At 39.1% G+C, this 25,634-nt stretch overlaps 1 protein-coding gene and 1 long non-coding RNA gene across 25 annotated transcripts in view; one reads left to right on the plus strand and one right to left on the minus strand.

Moving 5' to 3' along the window:
- CCDC146 (coiled-coil domain containing 146) overlaps positions 1 to 25,634 on the minus strand; it is a 245,750-nt gene that overhangs the window by 82,116 nt on the left and 138,000 nt on the right. For 23 of the 24 annotated variants that reach the window (XM_045387553.2, XM_074035692.1, XM_045387559.2 and 20 more), the window contains 5 exons: positions 13,941 to 13,998; positions 12,001 to 12,177; positions 9,456 to 9,529; positions 8,321 to 8,548; positions 6,550 to 6,736 (listed from right to left, as the gene is read on the minus strand). In XM_045387553.2, coding sequence (XP_045243488.1) covers positions 6,550 to 6,736; positions 8,321 to 8,548; positions 9,456 to 9,529; positions 12,001 to 12,177; positions 13,941 to 13,998 — 724 coding nt within the window. Of the gene's footprint in view, positions 1 to 6,549; positions 6,737 to 8,320; positions 8,549 to 9,455; positions 9,530 to 12,000; positions 12,178 to 13,940; positions 13,999 to 19,140; positions 19,256 to 25,634 lie in introns of those variants that run through there. The other variant, XM_065541039.2, reaches the window with a different exon arrangement.
- Positions 24,182 to 25,634, plus strand: part of LOC141409908 (uncharacterized) — a 34,423-nt gene continuing 32,970 nt past the window's right edge. The window contains exon 1 of the long non-coding RNA XR_012432753.1: positions 24,182 to 24,335. This is a non-coding gene — a long non-coding RNA (uncharacterized lncRNA). The remainder of the gene's footprint in view (positions 24,336 to 25,634) is intronic.

The raw sequence follows: 25,634 nt of genomic DNA on the forward strand, positions 1-25,634 counted from the left end.
CCCAGCATGGAAAAAAATGGTTTCAAATAAAGGATCAGTAATTAGAATGACATGAAGAAGACAGTTAATGAATGCCTTCTTCCTGAGGGAAAATGATTTGCAATGTAAAATTCCATATCCAATTAAAGTATTAATTGTCTGTGGCTAGTGTGAGGGTAAAATATTTTTTAGCATGCAAGGTCTTCTGATATATACTTTCCAACACACAAAGTCTTAAACAATTACTTTTTCACTAGCATTTTTCTCATGAAGCTACTGGAAGGCATGTCCCCTCCTCCAAAAGGGGGTAAGCTAAGAGAATAAAATAGATGAGACCCATGAGATAGAGTCCGAAGAGAGGTGAAGGGCATCACCAAGATGACGGCGTAAGGCTCCTATGATGAGAGTAGTGCAGTAAGCACATAGAGAAATGGGACTACTTTGGAACAAGTCAGAAGGCTGAGAAAGAAAAAGGCAGCCCCTGATATCCAGGAACAGAACTGGTACTCATACATAGGCCTTGATATTCTCCTGTTGAACATAAACAATTGCCCAGAACATCAACTTCAGACAAAGCCACTCTGTAATCATGATGGATCAGGACAAAAACAAGGCCACTCCATAACTGTATTTGAACATAGACAAAAACATGAACATGATCCAAGCCACAAAATACCATACATTCTCCATGTACAGCTTTGTTTAACAATCATAGCTTTAGCCTCCATCTAATCTTTTCTTTTTCTAAGTAACATTGAAGATACTTGACCACAGAATTACTCTCATTTCCTGAGAACATCCAAATTCAGGGCAAAGTCCCATTTCTTTAAACCATTCCTCAAGTCACATGACACAAATCCTGTACGTCCTTTCTAATACCCTCTATTGAGACTCCCTACAATTCTCCATGGCGTGTGTTCTCCCTTGCTGCAATGTGTAATAAACTCAGCTCATTCAACTACTGGTGTATTCCTGTTAGTCTTTGGCTAGAGGTCATTGATGAGGCTTAGCAGAGACTTCTTCAAGAAGAGTAAATGAATAGGCCATCAAATGTGTTTTAACATACTGAGAGGAGATTTATGTAATTGGAGAAGAATTTGGGATTGAACTAATAAGCACAGCAAAAACTATAAAAGTGTAAAAACAGGATGTTTATAAATTCCTGGGAACAAAAAATTTTGTAAGGAAGGGTAATTATATAATATCACATGGCTCAGGCATGAATAGCCTTTATATATTCATAATAATGTGAATACTAAATTCTGAACTAATCAAAATTATATGAGGATACTGTGTATACAGAGGGACAAGAAACGTATGTGTGGTGAACAGGGGTCTAAAGAGGGCTGAATCCTCATCTTTTATAGTGATAAGTACAAAGATCAAGTCTACAACTGAAAACTCAAGTGGCAGCATCATAAGCATGTTACTTGGGGTATGAAGATATACCAAAAGAATTGGTTGAAGAAACTGCACTTGATTAGGAAGATGACTTGATTAGGAATGGGAAATACATGGATAATCTTTCTTTCTATGCCTGGGGCAGACATCACCAATCAACTACAGAGCTCCTATCTAACAAGTCAGCACTGGGCCTCAGAATCCTTTGCAATATTGGGCCAGGCACGGTGGCCCACGCCTGTAATCCCAGCACTTTGGGAGGCCAAGGCGGGTGGATCACCTGAGGTCAGGAGTTCGAGACCAGCCTGGCCAACATGGTGAAACCCCATCTCTACTAAAAATATAAAAACTAGCCAGGCGTGGTGGTGGGTGCATGTAATCCCAGCTACTCGGGAGGCTGAGGCAGGAGAATTGCTTGAACCCAGGAGAGAGAGGTTGCAGTGAACTGAGACAGTGCCACTGTACTTCAGCCTCGGCGACAGAGTGAGACTCTGTTTCAAAAAAAAAAAAAAAAATCCTTTGCAATATCATCACTTAGGGAGCTACCCCCAAATGGAGGGAGCTTGCATTTGAGATGAAACCTATTTGCTTTTATAGTATGATCTTTAAGATTCCTCTTGGTTCCTTCATTCTGTGATTATGTGAATTAAGGATCCATTGAATGTCTTGAGCAGGTGAGTGACACATGAACGTGTCACTTAAGAATATAAATTTGTTAGCAAAATGGAAGAAAAATTGGACATGAAAGGAGCTGGACCTAAGGAAAACAGCTGGTGTACAGGCGCAGTCATTCAGGTAATGTAGAGTGGGTACCGAGAGGCATTTCCGGGGTTCATCAGTAGGGTCTGAGGATGATGCCATCTTCTCCATAGGAATCAAATAGCCATATTCACAGTCTCATCCTGACTATCATTTACTTTAGCCTTTCAAAGAGTTCATATGTATAAAGGAAGGATGGCAATATTTACTGAGTATCTTCTCTGTACCACACATTTTCCCATTTGTAATCACTCATTTTTTGCAATAATCCCAGTTCAAAGGTTTGGAAACAACTAACATAGGAAGGAATTCAGTGGATCTAGAATCTGAACTTGACTCTGCCTGACTCAAAGGTGAAGCTCTCCTCAGTATAGCATGTTATCATTGCCTTGAACACTGAAATGAGTCATGAAGAGAGAAAAATGCAGAACCACTTTTAAATCAGAGCAAAGGGAGATGAAATTGCTAGAAAACTACAATTAAAGAAAAATTATAGTATATAGAAAGTGTCATCATCACTTGGTAAGATGACTTTGTCATTGTCACCATTTTGGACATGATCTTATGTTTAGAAAGCGAATAACTTTACAGACTCACAATATTTTAACCCCTACAATATGATGGTGAGTGTCAGAGCAAAATCCCAGGAATCATGGTTTTATTTCTTTTCAATGCCAAGTGGAAGTCAATCAGAGCCGTGTTTAAATGCAGAGGTACACTGTAATGTGTGCGATGACATGAGAGTATGATGTTTTTGCTGAAGGAATTCCAGTTTGTCATGCCAATGCACATAGTCATTAAAAGCTCTGATGGTTTTGCCTAATCCCAGCAAAGTCTCTCTGCCAATAGCAGGCAAATCTTCCACATGCCCAGGCCTAGACTTGGCAAATGTCTCAGGGAGGCAAAAAGCCACCTGTTTCTGCTCACCAGGAAGTGATGATGCCTTTGTGGAATTTACTTCCTATTTGCATATGTCTCCTAAAAATATATGATTTTCAGTTTATTGATTTTTTTCTGGATGTCAGCAGAGACCATGGTCCGTCACAATTTTCTATTGTAACTAGAAGTGGAACTAGTAGGATGACATTGTGTCTTATGTTTATGTGTCCCTTCTATGGTACTTAATCTAGATTTTCTGGTAGAAGTGAACCTAAGTCTGTTTTGTGTGTGTAGTCTTTTAGAACCAATCTTGTGATTTTTACCAATGTATAACCCTTTTTGAGCTAAGAACTATTAATTTATGAGACGAATTATTTCTTCTATTTAGGTTACCTTACTCTTCAATATTAAAAAGAATGCTTTGATGACTCAGCATTAGAAACATATTGAATGGATTAACTTTACTTACTACCATAACTACCAAAATTGTTATTAAAGGCAATTATACATTTTATCCCATTGTTTAAAGAAATCTTACCAAACAGTTATTTGATCAAAAAACAGGAATTGTTTTATTAGTACAAGAAACACTTGCTGGTTTTAAGAGTTTCCTACTCATCACATTGAAGTTTCCATTAGTACTTTGAATGGACATTATACCTGCTGTCTACTATAAATATTACTATGACTGAGGTGGGGTGGCCATAGGGTCTGTGTTTGTCCAAAGTTCCAATTTAACATCCTAACATGCTATGCTTTGGGCTAAGATGGAGTAGCTTGCAGTAAACCAATGCTTCCAACAAGAATAACTTGGGAAGTTGGAATAAAAATATGTTTGAGGGCATGAGAGTTGCAAAGGTAAGCCAGAGTTAAAATCATCAAAGGTATTAGTGCTGTCTTAGAAGGAGTAAAAATACAAATAATTTATATTGGATTCTAGTAAGTCAAAGATGACTGTTGTAATCTTCAGGGTAACTACCCGAAGAATAGAAACATAATGTAAAACTAACAGAGGCATATCTAAAACAAAGATAGCAGAACAATATGAAATGTTGATTAATCCCAAGGAAGGAAATGTGGGAGAGAAAGTGGAACATAAAGCAGATGGGACACAGAGAAAGCAAAAGTAATATCACAGAATAAGGTCAAATATATCCACAATTACATTAAATATTAATTTTTAGACTAAATACAAGAATTGAAAGGCAGAATTTATCAGACTAGATTTTGAAAAGTATGTGCTGTGTATATGAGACACACCAAAATAAGGACACAGAAAGAGTGACAGTAAATAGGGCTGGGCGCGGTGGCTCGCACTTGTAATCCCAGCACTTTGGGGAGGTGAAGGCAGATAGATCACTTGAGGTCAGGAGTTTGAGACCTGCCTGGCCAACATAGTGAAAGCCCGTCTCTACTAAAAATACAAAAATCAGCTGGGTATGGTGGCACATGCCTGTAATCCCAGCTTTCTGGGAGGCTGAGGTATGAGAATTGGCTTAAACCCGGGAGGTGGAGGTTGCAGTGAGCTGAGACAGTGCCTGCACTCCAGCCTGGGCAGAAAAGCAAGACTGTCTCCAAAAAGGAAAAACAAAATGAAAGTAAATAATACCATGCAGACTCTAACAGGCCAAAAGATAGTGTAACTGATATTATTATACTAAGATCAGACAAACAATCTTTTAAGGCAAAAAGCACTACTACAGTTAAAGAGATTTCAGAGTGATACAAATAAATCTACCTGTTGGAACTGCAATAAAATGATTAAATAAGAAGTATATATATATCATAAATATACTATGTATAACAGTTATATAATATTTATAAAAACACATATATAGTAGAACATACATGTTTTATTTGTTTTGCAAAAGACTATAAAAGTACATTTTGCCTCACAGATACAGAAAACTTCTTTTTTTTTGTTTGAGATGGAATCTGGCTCTGTCATCTAGGCTGCAGTGCAGTGGCACAATCTCAGCTCACTGCAACCTTCGCCTACCGGGTTCAAGCGATTTTCCCGCCTCAGCCTCCCAAGTAGCTAGGATCATGGGCATGCACCACCACACCCAGCCAATTTTTGTATTTTTAGTAGAGACAGGGTTTCACCATGTTGGCCAGGCTGGTCTTGAACTCCTGACCTCAGTGATCTGCCCACCTCAGCCTCCCAAAATGCTGAGATTACAGGCAGCAGCCACCGCACCCGGCCAGAAAACTTCTTGAAGATTTTAAGTGCCATCTGACAGCAAGACCAAGTCCAAGTCCTAGCTGTTTGTAACACTTATAACCCTAACCAATTTTTTCACACATGTTCCTTAAGGTTGGTCTTTCAGTTAGGACAGGCTAAGTTATGCTACAGAAATAACCCCCAAATATCATGGCTTCGAACTACCAAAGCTGTTTCCTACAAAGCCTGTGGGCAATCAAGAGGACTCTGAGACCACTGTTGGCTCAGCATTCCCGGCTGCTCCCATTTTACAGCACCTCCATGGCGTCATGCACTTCCACAGTTACCACAGGAGAGGGAAAAACAGCTAGAGGGTCTCACACTGGTAACTAGATGTAATAGGCTGGAAGTGATGTGTGTCACTTTTGTCTACAATCCTCTGGCCAGAATGAGTTATGTGACCCTGCTCAACGGCAAAGGGTGCAAGGAAGTATAAACTTTCTATGTGCCCAGGAGGAAAGGAGAACTAGGCGTAGGTTAGGATCAGAGGTGTCTACCACAGCTGGAAACTCCTGTTCACATTTCTGAGGTCGTGACCCTCCATAAGTTTCTGGAGCATGACAGTCCTGAAGAGAATCAGAAAGGTTTCTATATACCTAGCTGCTTCATCTCAGAGGCTGACCCCTTTTTCGCTCAAGGAAGGCTCTAGCACAAGGCTGCAGCCCTCTCAAGCATCCTCTGCCCTTTCAGTGGTGCTTGGTCATTTACCACAGGGAGTGCCCTCTGAGAGAGGAGACAACCAGGGGCAACAGGACCCCTCACTTGGGAACACAGAGGCAGGTAACAGTTGTCTTGAGCATTTTCTGACTGGAACACCTCCGACTCTGCACAGAAATAGCCAGGAGCCTGGCACTGGGTTCTGGATTGCCCTTGGCTAGTTGGAAGTGCAGGCTGCTGATCATCTATATCCACATAATTTGACCTAGTCCTTCACTGTTATAGTCTGCCATGACACCATGCTGGATCTGACTCTTTCAACTGGTGAAAATAATGATCCACTTGGCCCCACTCTGCAGTGAACCCTCTAGCTCTTCTAGAATTGGATGACCCAGTCACTTCCCCAGGTCAGGCTGATGAACAACTGATCCAAACAAGACATTTCCCTAATCTTGGGTTAGCAAAATGAGATTACAAAACATTATAGGACTATAGATTTCATAATAGGCTTGATGCATTTGAAAATTACCTTTTCTCTGTTACTTGTATTTTCTTCTTCTCTATTGGCAGCAAAAACGGCTTCCTAAAATATTTTTACTTCAAAAGTTAGCACCGAGCTTAAAAATCAGATGATAGTTTACAGCCCTCACCTCTAATAGAAGCCTTTGATGCATTGCTTGAGTTTGCGTAAGCGCATCCCAGGACACTTTCAAGAGCAGTTCCATCTTTCTCAAATTGCGAAAATCCCGTTCTTTCTCTCTTTGCTTACGAGAAAGTTCATCATGGTAGTTCTGCTTGTCAATGAGACTGTTGCGTAAATTCAGATCCAATATCCCTCTGTTCCAGGTAAAGGAAGAATATGAAAGTGATTTGTTATCAGCTGTCCTAAATGTATTTCAAAACTTATCAAGACAGCATGTTGAATATTGGCTCCCAATCTCTTCTGGCAAAGACCTAAAAACAGAACTACCATTCGACCCAGTAATCCTATTACTGGGTATATACTCAAAGGAATATAAACTGTTCTATCATAAAGACACATGCACACGTTTGCTCATCACAGTGCTATTCACAATAGCAAAGACATAGAACCAACCTAAATGTCCATCAATGGTAGACCAGTTAAAGAAAATGTGGTAAATATGTCATGGACTATTATGCAGCCATAAAAAAGAATGAGATCATATCCTTTGCAGGAATGTAGATGGAGTTGGAGGTCATTATCCTTAGCAAACCAGTGCAGGGACAGAAAACCAAATATTACATGTTCTCACTTATAAGTGGTAGCAAAATGATGAGGATACATGGACACATAGAGAGGAACAACATGCACTGGAGCCTTTCGAAGGGTGGAGGGTGGGAGGAGGGAGGGAAAGAATCAGGAAAAATAGCTAATAGGTACTAGGCTTAATACCTGGATGACAAAATAATCTGTACGACAACCCCCCATGACACAAGTTTACCTGTAACAAACCTGTATGTATAACCTTGAATTTAAAATAAAAGTTTAATAAAAGACAGCATGCTCAGTATATACATACACAACTATTCTGATATTGGAATCATAAATTGTAAATAATGCCAAAGGCAACTAGGTTTGTGAGTTGGTATCATTTAGAACTGCAGTCTTATAACCCTCACTCCCCAAAAAATAACAGATTAGCAGAGATAGAAGCCTCCAGTGTCCTTGAAATTCTACTTAAAAGCAGGACATAGGCTGGGCGCAGTGGCTCACGTCTGTAATCCCAGCACTTTGGGAGGCCAAAGCGGGAAATCATGAGGTCAAGAGATCGAGACCACCTGGCCAACATGGTGAAACCCTGTCTCTACTTAAAAAAAAAAAAAAAAAATTAGCCCAGCATGGTGGTGTGCACCTGTAGTCCCAACTACCTGGGAGGCCGAGGCAGGAGAATCACTTGAACTCAGGAGGTGGAGCTTGCAATGAGCTGAGATCGCACCACTGCATTTCAGCCTGGGCAAGACTCCATCTCAAAATAAAATAAAATAAAATAAAAAAGCAGGACATAAAACTCTCCTAGAGAATTACACCATGAAATTACTTCTATTAGAAAAAAGTCAAGATGGCCTAAGAAATATCATTGATTTGTTGGCAAAATCCCTGAACTAAACATAACATACTCCAGTCACATAATTTTCCAAAGGCACATTCAGAAACATACAACATATAGCAGATTTTGTCCTGAAAATTTGGTAACAGAAAATTGAGAAAATGTATGAGTAAAATATCAAAAAATACTTCAAAGTGCTTTATCTGATAATATATTAATGGTGAAAGTTGACTTAAAATTATTTAAAAATATTAATGACTCAACACCAAAGTAAGATTATGTTTTGAATTCTCAAGTATAAATTGAAGAAAAATTTAGATGACAGAACATAACATACATAAATATAACTAACCTTTCAGTTAATGAAGTTGCTTCATTCTCTCTGGCTAATTCCAATAGCTTGACCAATTGGTTATGTTCTCGTTCTTTGATTTCAAGTAAGGCTCGTTTGCCTTCAACTTCCTTTATTACATTTTCCTTCTCTTCCACTATAGCACTAACCTTGTTTTCAACTTTCTTTAGGGAGTCATTTAGGTTTTTGACTTCTTGTTCCAAGAGAATTTTTTTCTTTTCCATTTCTCTGTAGGGGATACACACACACACACACGTTTGCCTTATTTTGAGGCCATGCTGGCCTTACCTATTCTTGCTTTCTAACCAGGCAGCAGAAGAGATAATCATAAATTCAATGATCTCAGCAGTGGGTAAAGACCACAGATGGATGGGACTTAGACGGCATCTCCACTGAGTGCCACGGAAGGCAGGAATTTGCCCAGCCTCCCTACTTTCTCTGCAGATCCCAATTTGCTACCATCTCCTGTGATTCAGCCCCCATCCTGACCAGCCTCCTGGAACTGATCTGAGTTTCTCAACTTTGGTGTTGGTGAGCTTAGTTTTTAGAACAGTTACTAGTGCCTGCCTAATTTTTCCCTTTCCTCTTAAGATTAGTCACCAGAGTAATTATATTGTTTTCCCAGAATTTTTGCATCTTCACTTAAAATCTTTTATCTTTTTTGGTTCCTCTAAACACTGAGAATTTCCTCAATGACCTCTGCCTCCAAATCTACTCTGAACATCTGAGGGATGTTACACACATGAATGGGTGGCAAAGTGGGGAGTTACTATTATTTGGTCTTTGGGCTGCTGCCTGGCTGATATACTTCTAGACCATGAAATTCTAACCAGTTCACATAATCTATCCCATGTACAGCCCTGTTAAAGTCAATTGAATTTCTCCATAAAAATATGATTTATAAATTGGCAACAGAATCTTGACCCGTAATTAAGCCATAAATATTATGAATGATAGTAATTTGGTGCATTACTTTCTTTTAAAGAACTTGATATAAACAACCTAGACACGGCCAAAAGCAGACATTTCTAAAATTATCATAGTAATTTAACATGTCAGTTGTTAGTACTCTCGTTTCAGTGTGCACACATAACTTGGACTAGGAGGGATTCAAAGTAAAAATATTGAATCATACACTTTTTTGCGTGTTATTTTTTCTATCTCTTTTCCAATTTGTACTGGAATGGTTTGATGGTGGGCCACTTCATCCTAGCAAAGAAATGAAATCATGTTAAATTATGTGGTCTTCGAGTAGAAGCAATTAAGACAAGAAAATTAAATATGAGGGAGAAAGGAACTACGATATGTAGATACTTACCATCTGCCCTGTGTGCTTTAATTATCCCATTTAATACTCACAATGACCTTGTAAGATAGCTGTATTTGTTATCCTTTTGAAGAGGAGGTAGCTGAGTGTAGCAAATACTGTTGGTCTTCTGCCCAGATTCCCTTTATGGAGGTACAGATGGTCCTCCACATTCATGCAGTTACATCCCAATAAACCCATTGTAAGTTGAAACTATGTTAAGTCGAAAATGTATTTAATACACCTAACCTACTGAAATCATAGCTTAGCCTAGCCTACATTCTCAGGACACTTTTATTAGTCTATAATCCACCTAACACAAAGCTTATTATATAATAAAGTGTTGAGTGCCACACAGTAAATACACATAACTTATTGAATACTGTATAATAAATGTAATTTATTCAATACTGAAAGTGAAAAATGGAATGGTTGCATGGCTACTTGAAGCATGGTTTCTACTAAATGCATACTGCTTTCACACCACTGTAAAGTAGAAAAATCATAAGCTGAACCATCATTAAGCCAGGGCCCATCTGCCCACCCACCCCCCAGATGCTGCAGGGATGACTGCTAATGGTTCATGCTTAATTTCCTCTCCATCAGATTGTCACTGGCTGAGCAGAGCTGCCTTGTGAAGGAATGGGAGCCAGGGGGTGGAGGGAGGAGGGGAGCAAGCTGCAACCAATGACTAACCGATGCGGTGATCTAATAGACACCCCCCACCCCCACCTCTGGGTGCAACAGCCTCCATGATGTAACTTATGACTTCATGAGTTCTCCATGGGATCAGGCTGAGACTAGAGTTCTCCTGAAGCAGCTGTATTCTGGCCCATCTTCTTCCCCAGCTCTATCCTGCTTTCCTCCATCTCCTATAGGATTCTCCTTAGAGCTCTCCTTCCATTAGTAGTTGTCTTAGGCTCTGTTTCTGGGGAGCCCTGCCTAAGACTCATGCTACAAGAACTTAAATAAGTTTCCCGAAGTCACACAGCTAGTAAGTGGCAAGGCCGAGCTCAGAAGCTAAGTTCGTCTAACACCACACCTCCCACTATGCTCTGTGGATTCACGGGAGGTTCAGTTGAAGTCTCAAGAGTCTTACGTACATGGCAAGGGTTATAGACAAGCACCTTCCTGCCCAAGGATGTCATTGGACTTTGGAGCCGGGGTAACACACATGCAGGGAGGTTGAATCCGTCACTGCAGTGTGGTGGGCGAGACATTTCTCTGTGGGATCTTGCTCAGTCCTGGGGCAGATCACATTTTGTGGGGCTGAAACTTGTACCATCTGGAGGGCCCTCGTTAAGAAAAAGAGTAAAAATTACAAATGCTAACTTAGGTACAGCATCTTGGAAGAGGTTCATGCAAGTGAGGGGCCTGAAGCTTAAGCTTCACTGGGTTCCTGTTAAATCCATCTCTGCTAGGGTCCTGTGCTCTGTTCAGCAGCTGGGTACATCTTGGCTGACTGCTCTAGGACTGTTACAGAAAAATAGGTCAAAGTGTATCACCATGATCCCCTAGGCCAATGAGTTTCAGATGTTGTTTTTAAAACAGCTCTAGGTTAAACTGTTTTGAGAGTTATTTATACATCTTTCAAAGTAAAATGAATTTTAATTCATTATCTCCTAAAACATAAATACAGGCCTCTCATCCCTTTTATAGTGAGAGGAAGTGGAATGCAATCAAACAGACAAGGATAAGGTAATACAAATATATGTGAGAGGTTAGGACAATTTGATTGTGTGTGTGTGTGTGTGTGTGTTGTTGTTGTTGTTGTTGTTGTTTTTGAGACAGAGTCTCACTCTATCACCTAGGCTGGGGTGCAGTGGTGCGATCTCAGCTCACTGCAATCTCCACCTCCCGGGTTCAAGCAATTCTCCTGCCTCAGCCTCCCGAGTAGCTGGGATTACAGGCGTCCATCATCACACACCCGGCTAATTTTTGTATTTTTAGTAGAGATGGGTTTCACCATGTTCGCCAGGCTGGTCTCAAACTCCTCACCTCAGGTGATCCACCCGCCTTGGCCTCACAAAGTGCTGGGATTATAGGTGTGAGCCACTGCACCTGGCCATGGTTGTTCTTCAAGGAAACAATTGTTTGTGACACTCGTTTCTAACGTCCAAAAATGTCTGGTGAGGTCAGGAGAGACCTTTTCACAGGGTGAGGCTCCAAATTAGAGTGATACTCCCAAATACCCTAAGGTCTTTTGTGAATTCCCAGAGCCTAGATTTAGTTTGATAGGATCAATCGCAATACAGACATTTCAGTTTGTGAGACAGTACCCCTCTTTATTCAACCTGCTGGTTACTCTTAATACCCACACACTTTTATATCCATGCAAGGCACAATGTTTAAGTATTAACGGCAAGTAGCACACCTTTAAGACGACCTGATGTTCCAACAATTCTTCTAGTTCCTTCTGCTCCTTTAGTAACTGCTTTTGTTTAGATGCCAAATCTTCTCGTAAATTTTTAATTTCTAATTTCTTCTGCATTATTTCTTTACGTAATTCTTCAGTGCTTTCTCTCAATATTTTCATCTTCTTCTCCATTTCCTTTAAAAGTCATGAGATGATTAGGTTATATAGTCTGAACAAACACTTATCTACCTAAAAACTGAATTAAAACTAATTTCACTCACCATTTTGATTATATTTGTTTTGAGGTTCATGAATGATTTCTCACAAAGTTAAATGATTTCTCACAAAGCTAAATGCAACTTGTGATTGCCAACATCTTTAACAAAGGCATGATAATAATACTGCATGTATAATTAAACACGTTAGATTTGAATTCTTTTTTTATTAGTGCTCTTTTCTATTCTCCTACTTTAAAAATGCTTCATTTTTCGTGTTAATTTTTATTTCATACCAAGGACGTGAAAAAAAATGTACAGTCTGTTTTCTAGTAGCTTTGTGATCTGACAAAATCAGATGCAAATAATCTTTGAATATCTGACTTATGGTTAACCTGAGTCACATGGGAACTAAAGATAAAGGTGTTCATATTTGGATACCCAACACTTTGCACTCCTTAATCCCCCACTTTCTTATTGATATTACTTCTCTAGCTCATGCACATTCTCCCCAAATACCATCTACCCTAGAATCATCGAAGATCTTTGTCTCATGTCTGATTACCTGTGGAGTGTTTGACTTATGGGAGAGAAGCCTTCTCACACTGAGAAGGTCTACAGTTACTGTTACTAATGACTCAGTGCTGGGTCTATTTAGCCTGCCCTGGGCTTTCTGTATAGCTCCCTCCTCCCACTGCTGCTGGGTGAGAGCATCATTGGTGATCCTAGGATCTGAATGAAATTTCAAAATGTTTTTCCCATAAAATCTGTGTTGTAAATGATGGCTTGGCATACTTATTTAGAATTAATAGTATTTTACTCTATGCTAAACAGGTTTTTGGTGAGCTGGCCTTGGAATTAAACCACCACCAACACACTTTTGGATTATCAGAAGGTGGAAGGAGTGCAAAGTATGGTGATCATTCTATTTACTTTCTATAATAGATTGTAAAAAGTGGCCACAAATTCCTCCTATCTCCGGGGTATGCATGTCCCTTTGCATTTACTTGATCATTCTTCCCATTAAGAGGTAGGGCCAACTTGATTCTAGACTTGGTCATGTTATAATACTTGCATTGGCCAATGGGATATCACGAAAAATGATTTTAGCAGAGACCCAAAAAGGTCTTACATATTGGAGTTTGCTCCTTCTTGAGGCTGGAAACCCTTCCATCATCATGTGACCAACTAGTGACATGTGACCTTAGACCAAATAGCCTGCCAAATGGCTGGTATATGAATGGAGCTATCCTAGTTTACCCAGCCCCAATTTGGCCAGCTAAGACCAGAAGAATTCAGAACTGTGAAAAATACGAAATGGTGGTTGTTTTAAGCCACTAAGTTCTGGGATGGTTTGTTAGGCAGGAATAGACAAGTGATACATTTTCTTTGTAAAAATGTATTGTAATAACTTGAGATGTTCAGAGAGCTATGACCGTAATAGCTACAGCAAAATAATATTTTTAGTGTCAACCACAGAATCTTTTTTTCTTCTGGAAACAAAGCAGACACTGTCCAACTAAATACAGCCTAAATTAGATGCCAAGTTGCTAAGGTCTATAATAGGCATCACTTATATTTACTCCAGAAGTTATGTAGCTAGTCTTTTCAGCATCATTCACAGTTAAGACTTTAGAATCTTTAAATTGTTTCAGGATATGGTTGTTGTGATAAACAATATTTATAAAAAGGGATGATTGAATCCAGCTGTATTTAAGAAACTCTATATCATCTAAGACTTACTCCTGGCTTTGGTATCTTCTCAAATTCTTTCATTATGATGATTTTTTCTTCCTTTAAGCTGCAAAAAAAAAAAAAAAAAAAAATCAAGTTTGAAAAAGTACAAAGAAATAAGTTCTGTAAAAGGTACAAAGAAATAAATTCTTTCTGTAATAACAACTTTCTATCTTCTCATCCCAGAATGCCATTCCCATGCTTGTCTGCCAGGCAACCTGGTGTCCATTCTTTATGATGGTTTTCCTGAATCACAGGTGCATTGGGGTGCTCCCTCCTCCCCAGGACTCCCATAACTTTGTGAACACACACTAACTTAGAGGAATTACCTCAGCACATTATAAATGTTGGGGACCATGGGCCTACCCCTGGGACACAGGGTCCTTCCTGGCAAGCTCTGGGCTTTTTCTTCTTTATGTCACTTGGACTGGGCTAGTGCCTGCCTGGATTCCTACTACAGCCTCCCAATTGATCTCCTACTTTGCCTGCCTCCACCTTTGCCCATTAAAGTCAATTCTCCACCCACACCACAGTGATTTTTTGACATGTAAATAGATCACCTCGTTTCCCTGTTTGGTAAATTCCCATCACACCTGGACCAAAATTTGAACTCCTTTCCCACACCTACATGGCCCTGCCTCATCTGCCTCTGTAGTCTCACGGCCTGCCACTCTCTGGCACCAGTCACACTGGCTTTCTTGCCAAGCTTGTTTCTACCTCAGGGCCTTTGCCCTATCTCATCCCTCCAGCGGGTATGCTCTCGCCACAGATCTTTGCATAGCTCACTTCTTGCTTCATGCAGATCTGTACCGATATCACCTTCTCATAGAGGTGCCTGGCCATCTAAAACAGTACCAACAGTCCTCAAACTCTTTCCTCGTTTTGCTTTACTTTTCTATCTAGTATTCATCATGACCTGACATTGTGTTACACATTTCCCCACTAGAAAACCTAGCTCCCAATTTACCACTGCATCATCGTCTTAACAAGTGCTTGCATATAGTTGCCATCCAGTAAAAATTAATAAGAATAAATGGAACAACTGAAATTAGTTTTGTTCCCATCTTCATTATTTAAAATGATGTATGTGCTGAATGAGATACGGGCATGCATATGCAAATAGATCATCACTCAGAATGACCTGTTGCACCACATTCTTCTACATCCAGATTGCAGAAAACCCTCACAGAAATCACAGAAGGGAAGAGTCCACAGTTGTTCAAAGGTGTGAAGAAGGGTTATTTGAAGAGCTCAGTTTCAGTTGTGTGTGACAATTGCATTCCTGAGGTATAACGAATGCTAGAGCCAGAGGAAACTTCAGAGATCCAGATGCGATAGGGACATGGATACACAAGAGACTGAATGAGTATTTCAGGTGAAGGGCAGATTTAGACCAGGAGCCAAGTCTAAGTGGTTATTAGATATGGGTATTTGAGGACAACTATTTTTACTTTTGTTTCCACTACAAGCTATTAAAACTGTGACATGAACTCATAAGCAGTCCAGGTGGGCACACCTTGTCTACACTTCTATCCTGTCACTTCTATCCTGACCCATTGCCATGTGTTTGCTGCACCATTTTCCCTTCCTGGACACAGAGGGTGACTATATTTCACAGTCTCCCTTGCATTTGGATTGGGGCCATTGGACTAATTTGCCCAAGGAAGGTGAGTGGAAGTAACAAATGTCTTCCCCAGCCGTGTTGAACTTGGAAGGTACATGCTCCAGCTGGCAAAGCTTAGGATCGAGGTGGCTGCATGACTTGCACTGGACTGTGCTATGAGCCAGAAACAAAATTTCATTCAGTTCTTCCGCTGAGATTTTAAGATTTGTTCTTACTGCATAGCCTAGTTGAAGCCTAACTTCTCCTTTTCTTATTCTGTATACCGTTTCCACAGTGCCAGTTACAGTGATGAGTTAAACATCCTTATTTCCAGTTCAGAATTTCCCTGGAGCTCCAAATTTTTATGTTCAGTTTCTTACTGGGCAATTCCAGTTGTGTATATCAAAGGGCCCTCAAATTAAACCTCATTATCTTCCCACCTGAAACCTACTGTTTTTCTATTCCTTCTTTTGGTAATGGCATTTCAATTCACTTAATTTTCAAAATTATAAATATGAGCATCATTCTTGAAACCTGTTTCTTGCTTCTTTCAAGATTTTTTCTTCATTTTTCAGTTTTACTGTGATGCATTTGGAACACATTTCTTTGAGTTTACCCTGTTTGGGGCTCATTGAGCTTTTTGAATCTATGGGCTTTTCTTTCACCAAACTTGGGGAGTTTTCAGCCATTGCTACTTCAAATTTTTTTCATAATCATATACCTTCTCTTTCTGCAACTCCAGTGACATGAATGAGATGTTTTGCTGTTGTCTCATGGATGCCTATAGATCTGTTGTTGTTATTGTTTGTTTGTTTGAGATGGAGTCTCGCTCTGTCGCCCAGGCTGGAGTGCAGTGCAGTGGCGTGATCTTGGCTCGCTGCAACCTCCACCCTCATGGGTTCCAGCAATTCTCCTGCCTCAGCCTCCCGGGTAGCTGGGACTATAGGCGCGTGCCACCATGCCCGGCTAATATTTGTATTTTTAGTAAAGACGGGGTTTCTCCATGTTAGCTAGCCTTGTTTCAATCTCCTGACCTCAGGTGATCTGCCTGCCTCGGCCTCCCAAAGTGCTGGGATTACAGGTGTGAGCCACCGCACCTGGCCATGGATCTGTTCATTTTTATTCAATTTTTTTTTCTCTGTTCAGATTGGACAATTTTTATTTATCTTCAAATTTACTGACATCTGTATGAGAGAAAGAGCACAAGAGCAAGCAAGCAAAAGGACTTTTTAATTCTCTTGAGAATCACAGCTCCAAAGGTTCCCTTCCCCAGTATTTTGGCTCCTGTGGGCTCCCATCACATATGACTCTGCCACTGCTGCCTCAGTGTTGCTTGGAAGCTGAGGTATGAGAGAGTGGAGAGGAATTAAAAGCTAAACAGGGGTCTGGACTCTCTCTGAGCATCATGAGTTCCTTGCTTGTTCCTTGAGCCAGAATTAAAGGGCTTTTCCTGGAGCTCTCTCTCTCCAGGTCAGTGTTCGTCTCTGGATTTCATGCAGGTTAGCATTCAGGTTAGGTGATACCAGAGGGGAAAAAATAATAACTTAACCACAGCTCAATGCTACTTTTAATCCTGACCTTCTTCCCCAACCTGCCTGTACGTGATTTACTTTTCAGGGTCCTCAAATAGACGCTCATGCATTCCACTCGATTTTATAGCTGTGTTTAGTGGGAGAGACAGGATGAAGTGGGCTTACTCCATCTTACCTGGAATCACAGCCCATGAGATGATGTTTAAGATCATAGGACTGGATGGGATGGATCATTTCGGGATAAATTGTAGATAGAAACAGGAAGAGAACTAAGGACTGATTTCTGGGATTTCAAAATTTAGAAATCCAGAAAATGAGAGACTAGTAAAGGAAAAGCAAAATATTTCTGGTTTCCATTCCTGTATGTAAGGAGCTTAAAGGCTCCACTCTACCTTAACAGGTAAAAAACTGAACAAACTGAAAAATCAACAGCTCTTCTCATATCCATAAGAGAAGTGAGGTCACACACAGGGCAAACTACTCTCCCCAAAATTGGAGACACAGAAAGTGAATACAGAGAATCACAACTTATTGGAGTAGACACCCATAAGCAGAAACTTGGGCAGGAACCAGTGCTGGGTAGAAAAATCTAAATTGTAATTGATGAATTGCTGGAGGTTTGGCGTGGACATGTCTGAGAGTAAAAATCCCCAGTGGGACACAGTTTTGTGAGTTTTACCTTCAGGAGCTTAACCAAGTCTTCTCAGTGAGTATCAGAAAAATCTCCTTGTGTTCCAGCAGGGGAGGGAAACAGAAGTACTTTGACATGCCAGAGTATTCTGCTCTTTTTAACAGGCCCGCCCTGAGCAACTATAATTAACCTGCTGGGGTTTGATCGGAGTCTAACTGACCTAGGGAAGTGAAACACCCAACTCCAGCTGGCTGTAGCCTTCCACAGGGAGAAAGGGTTCCACTGATTCCAGCCCACTCTAGCCATCCTGTCTTTCCTAAGGGGGTTTGGAGGGTGGTGGGAAGTATTGATGAAGTTCACAGTTCAGAGTCACAGACTCACTAGAAGACTGAGACCTAATCATAGCACCGTGGAATGCTCCCCTCCCTCCACACCTCACCACCATGTTCCTGCAGTCCTCTTTAAAGCAGTTCCTTTTATCCAGTACATCATGTCTGGCTATCAAGAAAAAAACTGCAAGGCACACTAAAAGGCAAAAAACACAGTCTGAAGAGACAGAGCAAGCATCAGAACCAGATATGGCAAGGATGTGTGAATTACCAGGAATTTAAAACAACTATGACTCATATTCTAAGAACGCTAACAGATAAACTTAATCACAAAATGGGCAGCGTAAGTAGAGAGATGGAAATTCTAAGAAATAACAAAGAAATACTCAGCCAGGAGTGGTGGTTCATGCCTGTAATCCCAGCACTTTGGGAGGCCCAGGTGGGCAGATAACTTGAGGTCAGGAGTTCAAGACCAGCCTGGCCAATATGGTGAAATAATCCCATCTACAAAAAATACAAAAATTATCTGGGCACGTTGGCGGCCGCCTGTAATCCCAGCTACTCAGGAGGCTGATGCAGGAGAATCTCTTGAACCCGGGAGGCAGAGGTTGCAGTGAGCTGAGATTGTGCCACTGAACTCCAGCCTGGGCGATGGAGTGAGACTCTGTCTCAAAAACAAACAACAACAACAACAACAACAAAAAGAAAAGAATAAAAGAAAAGAACTACTAGAGATCAAAAGCACTTATCAGAAATGAAGAATGCTTGTAACAGGCTTACTAACAGAATGAACTTGGGTGAGGAAGGAATCTCTTAGCTTGAAGATATCTTACTAGACACTACCCAAACTAAAAAGAAAAAAAAAAAAAAAGACTAGGAAAAAACCAGAATATTCAAGAACTCTGGGACAACTAACTATAAAAGGCATACATACTCATAACAAGAATACCAGGAGAAGAAAGAAAGGAATACAAGAAATTCCTTCAAATTAATGCAGGAAAATAAACTACAGATCCAGGAAGCTCAAAGAACATCTAGGCATATCATATGTAAATTACAGAAAGTCAACGATAATGAAAATTCCTGAGAGAAGTTAGAGGAAAACCACACTTACCTATGGAGGAACAAAGAATTACATCCGATTTCTCCTCAGAAGCCATACATGCAAGAAGAGAGTAGAGTGAAATATTTAAAGTATTGAGAGAAAAAACTACCAACCTAAAGCTCTGTACCTTGTGATATTATTCTCCAAAGTAAGGAGAAATAAAGACTTTCTCAGATAAAAATTGAGGACATTTGTTTGTCAATAGACTGCTTTGCAAGAAATGTTAAAGGAAGCTCTTTAGAGGGAAGGAAAATTACGTAGGTCACAAACTCAGTTCTGCACAAATGAAGCGCATTAGAGATGGAATCAGTGAAGGGAAAAGAAAAGCTTTTGTCTTATTCTTGAGATAACAGATAACACTGTTCAAATTTATAACAGCAGCAATGTATTCAATTATATATGCATATATATTTATGTATGTCCATGTGTAAGTGAAATAACAGCAATGATACAAGGGATAGGAAGGAAGAATAGGACTATTTTGTTAAAAAGTACTTGAAGTGGTATAGTGTTATTTGAAAATGGTCTTAGATTAGTAAATGTATACTGCAAACTCCATGGCAACCACTTGAAGTAAAAAAAAGATGTACAACTGATATACTAAGAAAGGACAGAAAATTGAATTACATTAAATGCTTAGTTAAAACCACAAAAGGCATAAAAAGAGGGAACAAAAACAGGAATGAAGAACAAGCACAATAAATACAGAACAGTAAAAATACGGTAGAAGATACTAACCCAACTACAACAGTAATCATGTTAAATGTCAGTTAAAAGATTGTCACAATGGATCCAAAAAGAAAAAAAAAAAAAGACCCAAATTATATGCTGTGTCTGCTAATAATCCAGTTTAAATATAAAGACCCATATATATTAAAAGTAAATGGATAAAGATATGCCACACTAACATTAAAAAATGATGAGTCACTAAATTAATTTCAGACAGAACAGACTTCAGAATAAGAAAAGTTATCAGAGACAAAGAGAGGCTTTATATAATGATAAAAGAGTCAATTCTTCAAGACGACTTAATTTTTTTTGGTTCGTTTGTTTGTTTTTTTTTTTAGCAGAGTCTTGCTCTGTCACCAAGCTGGAGTGCAGTGGTACAATCTCGACTCACTGCAACCTCTGCCTCCTGGGTTCAAGCGAATCTCCTGCCTCAGCCTCCTGAGTAGTTGGGACTACAGGTGTGCACCACCACACCCAGCTAATTTTTTTGTATTTTTAGTAGAGACGGGGTTTTACCATGTTGGCCAGGATGGTCTCGATCTGTTGACCTTGTGATCTGCCTGCTTTGGCCTTTCAAAGTGCTGGGATTACAGGTGAGAGCCACAGCGCCCGGCCAATGAATTCTTAATGTATATGCACCTAACAACAGAACATCAAAATACATGAGGCAAAACTGATAGAAGTGCAAGGAGAAGTAGATGAATCCACTCTCACAATTGGAGACTTCAACATCCCTCTATCAAAAGTGCACAGATGCAGAAGTCAGAAGATTAGTTAAGGACATAGTCAAACTCAATAATCCCATCAATCAATTGGATATACTTGGCATCCTAGAAAGAAATGTCAGTTTTTCTAAAAGCCAGTCATCATTATAAATTGAGATTAACAAACAAAATAAAAACATTAGAAAGTACAGACAATGAATGGGAACATATGGTTTTGTTCACTTGTTCATGAGAAAATACAAAAAAGTTCATAATTTTAACTAATAAGATGACATGATGCTAGAATGACATTTTAGAAACTGCTTCAAATAGCTTGAATGTTCTAAACAAAATGAGTTTGATATAATTGCGTATTTCTTCCAATAACTGTATTTTGAACTGTTTTATCAACTAGATTTCCTGAAGAAGTCTAAGAGAAATATTTTTCATTTTTCTTGCTAGTCTGCATTTAATGGCTATTAAGTGCCAAAGAAGTCATATGATTTTCCAATATAGAAAGATTTTGAAGTTTGTATTGATCACACTTGAAAAATCATATGAAATAATAGAATACACAGACAATTATGTTCACTGGTTATAGCAAATAAGCAGATCCCACTAGCCCGTAGATCTAGGAAAATGAGCTAAAAGCACATGCACCCCAGGTTTTCTCATTTGTATGCATTTAAAGGATACAAATGCAGTTTTGTTACATGGATATATTGCAGTATGGTGAAGTCAGGGCTTTTGGTACAACCATCACTTAAATTATATACATGTATACCCATTAAGTAATTTCTCACCTTCACCCTCCTTCTGTCCTCCCGTCCTTCTAAGACTCCAGTATCTACTACTCCACACTCTATGTCCACGTGTACACATTACTTAGCTCCCACTTATGAGAATGTGTGCTATTTGGCTGTTTGTGAGTTTTGTTTCACTTAATGGCCTTGGTTCCATCCATGTTACTACAAAAGAAATAATTTCATTTTTTTATGACTGAATAGTATTCCATTGTATATATATGTCACATTTTCTTTATCCAGTCTCTTGACACTCAGGTTGACTCCATATCTTTGCTATTGTGAATAGAGTTGCAATAAACATCTGAGTGCAGGTATCTTTTGGATATGATTTCTTTTTCTTGGGTATATAGCCAGTAGTAGGATTGCCCGATGGACTAGCAGTACTATTTTTAGTTATTTGAGAAATATCCATGCTGTTTTCCATAGAGCTTCTAGCAATCACATTCCTAGCAACAATATATAAGTATTCCCCTTACTCAGCACTCCGCCAACATCTTATTATTGTTTTTTTTAATCATAGCCATTCTGACTGGTTTAAAATGATATATCATGGTGGTTTTAGTTTGTATTTCTTTGATTAGTGATGAACATTTTTTCATTTGCTTCTTAGCCATTTGTCTTCTTTTGAAAAATGTCTATTCATGTCCTTTGCCCACTTTTTAATGGGATTATGTTATTTTTATGACATTTTATTTGCAATAATGTAGATGAATTTTGTAATAAATGTGTCACATTGAATTTAATGTAGGTTAGTTGTCTAGACCACAAATTGAGTTTTTTAGATCTTTAAATAGTTATGCCTTTGCTTTTAGAGTTTGCATATATACATTAGTGATATTTTACTTCCCAGGTATTGATCCTACACCTTGGGCATGCTGCCACCAGGGGGTGGTAGTGTGCTACTATCGTTTGGTTACAAAGGCAACCTGAGTATTTCTGAGTTTCAAAATGGTTGACAGCAAGCTCTTTCACAAGATGTGACTTATGGTCTTTTCTTTAAATATATTTTTATGTTTAAACAAACATAAAATGACTAATTCTTTAGGACATTTAAAACTTACATTTCTATCATACATTTTTCTTTTTTTAATTAAGAAATACTGACTTATTTCCTCTAAAAGGAATGTACTTTTCTACTTTTAAAGATTATAATCCTACTCCATCACACATGGTTGATCATTTTTATTTTCCCTGTTATCTTTGAATAAACTTATTTTAAATGTATATGTGTGGTTGAATCCATTTTTACCTAACATTTAATTAAAATATTTTCCTAAGTTGCTAAACACACTTTATAATAATAGCTATTTTCAAGGCTTTCTACTGGGTGGATGTACCATAATAAAATAATCTTAAATATTATTTATCATATACTAAGCATACTGTGTGCCAGGTGTTTTAAATGCATAACATCTAAAATTCACAACCTTGCTAAGTAGGAATTGTTATTTTTGTTGCACAAATGAAGAAACTGAGGAGTTAAGCAACTTTTCCAAAGTCACACAGTCAAAGCTAAACTGACACACAAATACAGCTCTGACTACAGAGGTTCAGTATCAAGAATGCATTTCTGGAATGCATTATTTTAAATATTCCACACTTTTTTAGAATTCAGATTGCTTCCAATATTTCACTTTCATAAATATCAATATCTTTATGCATTATATCTTTTTCTCTCCTTTTGGATTATCACTTTTGCATGGGATTACTGGAGCAAAAACATGTTTTTGTTTCTGTGCCTCCTGGTATGTATTAACTCCTAACCTTTCAAACTTGCGTTAAAACTTAAATCTGACATTTTTAGTCAGCTTTCCTGACTAAGGGGTGCTTTGACATCAAAGCTCCTTAGGATTTACTTCCTTTCTAAAGCAAGGTCAAAAGGCTTTTGGTTTTAAGGATCTATGGGTGAAGAGATAATGCAGGAAGCCTGATATGCTGACATGTGTGAGAGGCATTACTCACCACAGGAGTAGAACCAGCATGGATGGGTGAAAGTTGCAAGAAGGTAGGTTTATAAACAAATCCAACAACCATTTAAGTGCAGGAGCATTTCCAAAGTTGGTATGAGCCTCCGTGGGGGGCTGAGAGCTTCCTGTCACTGGAAGTGTTTACGCGTAGACTGAATGATCACCGAGAGGAGACTCAGGTGACTGACCTGCAGTCAGGGCTGAGAACCACCTTTGGAACGCATGGTCCTCTAACTGTAATGTGAGTCAGAGTCACATAAGCAAATGTCACTTTGGGTGGCGGCGGTGGGCTTGGGCAAAAATCATAATCATTACTTTTTGGATGGGATCTACCTTTCAAACAAGTGTCTCAGGTGCTTCTCTTTGAGTTATGAGAAACACATTCGGAGAAATCTGTTCTAAGCTAGTTCTTTTAAGATAGTTGTTGCCACAGAAGAGCAAAGATTTTTTTTTTTTTAAGTTAAGGTAAAATCTGTTCTAGTTATGAGTTTTTCCTTGTGACTACTCCTAAGTACCTACATGCCTGTCACATTCTAATTTTCTGGAATTCCAGATGCATTGCTAAGATCATTCCTCCTTTCCTTTCTTACCAGATCTGTTTTTTCTTGTTTCCAACTTTGCTATCATCACTGGACCAAGAACGGAAAACAACTAATAAACCCTGAATGTGCAACAAGGACCACAGGAACCAGCCACAGGAGAGTCAACAGTCACTAAAGTCAGGGTCACGTCAGGACAACCCTGCACGTGTGTGGCCTGAGTGTTCTCACTCTTCGTGTTCACAGCGCAATGGACAGTGCCAGCTCACCACAGCCTTGTTTCCCCCAGCTGACCAAGACTGGTCAGAATGCGTCAGATGTAGCACGAAAGACGCAATGTATTTGCTGTTCAAAGTTTAGGAATTACTAGAAAACAGGGAAGCTCCAAAAGGTAACACAGTCAAGGCAAGGAAAAGGTTGAACAGAGTACTGAAAAATCTTTTCAAACTGTTCAGAAAGGTAAGTACTCCTGTTTTGTTTCAAAAAATAAGTTCAGCAGCATTTCATTACTTTATTATTATTTATAATGTATTAATTTAACTTTAAATAGACTACATATTTCCTGAACTGCATGCTTATCAAGTCATAAATATTAATGCAGAACCAGAAACTACTGCAACATAGATTTAATTATTAACCAACCAACCACATAATTAGATTTATTAACATTTATTAAAAGGTTTATGTTATGTGAACATACACAAAAAAATCGACAAAATTACACAGCAAAATCCTTTCTCTAGAGTATTGGAACAATATGTTGTTCTTAGTAGTTGCCAGTGATTCAGAAGTTCCTGAAGATATTGGGTGGAGGAGTGCTAGTTTTTTGGCTTCTATTATCTAGACACTCAATGAGAGTCTGTTGTGCTGTTCTGACAAATGTCATCTGTACATGTAGATGAATAGTTTTCTCTCATTAGCTTCATCTCTTTATTTTTATGTGGGGATGGAAATATCTACTTTTTCCAGGGGGACGGAGGTCAGTGGGAGGGTGTTGAGGGAACTGGTTTCTGTATCATGTGCAGTCATGTGTCGCTTAACGAAGGGAATATATTCTGAGAGATGCGTCGTTAGGCAGCTTCATCACTGTGTGAACACATGGAGCGCACTTACACAAACCTACATGGTGTGGCCGGCTACACATCTAGGCTGTGTGGTAAAGCCTGTCGCACCTAGGCTATAGACCTGCATAGCAGGTTACCGGACTGAGTACTGTAGGCAATTGTAATACAATAAGTATTTGTGTATCTAAACAAAGAACACACACAGTAAAAATATGACATAAAAGATAAAAAATGGTACACCTGTCTAGGGCACTTACCATAAATGGAGGCTGCAGGACTGGAAGTTGCTCAGGGTGAGTCAGTGGCTGGGTGAGTGAGTGGTGAGTGAATGTGAAGACCTAGGACGTTATTTACACTCCTGTGGACTTTATAAACACTGTACACTTAGGCTACACTACATTTATAAAACATATTATTCTTTGATAATAAATGTACTGTAACTTTTTTACTTTACAAAATTTACTTTTTTTTAGCTTTTGACTCATAACACAGCTTAAAATACACATTGTAGAGCTGTGTAAAAATATTTTCTTCCTTTGTATTCTTATTCTACAAGGTTTTTAATTAAATTTTTTACTTTTACAACATTTTTTGTTAAAAACAAAGACATACACGAGTTCAAGACCACCCTGACCAAGATGGTGAAATACCATCTCTACTAAAAATACAAAAATTAGTCGGGCGTGGTGATGGG

This window comes from Macaca fascicularis, chromosome 3, assembly GCF_037993035.2.
Source record: "Macaca fascicularis isolate 582-1 chromosome 3, T2T-MFA8v1.1".
In the NCBI taxonomy this organism is placed as follows: domain Eukaryota; kingdom Metazoa; phylum Chordata; class Mammalia; order Primates; family Cercopithecidae; genus Macaca; species Macaca fascicularis.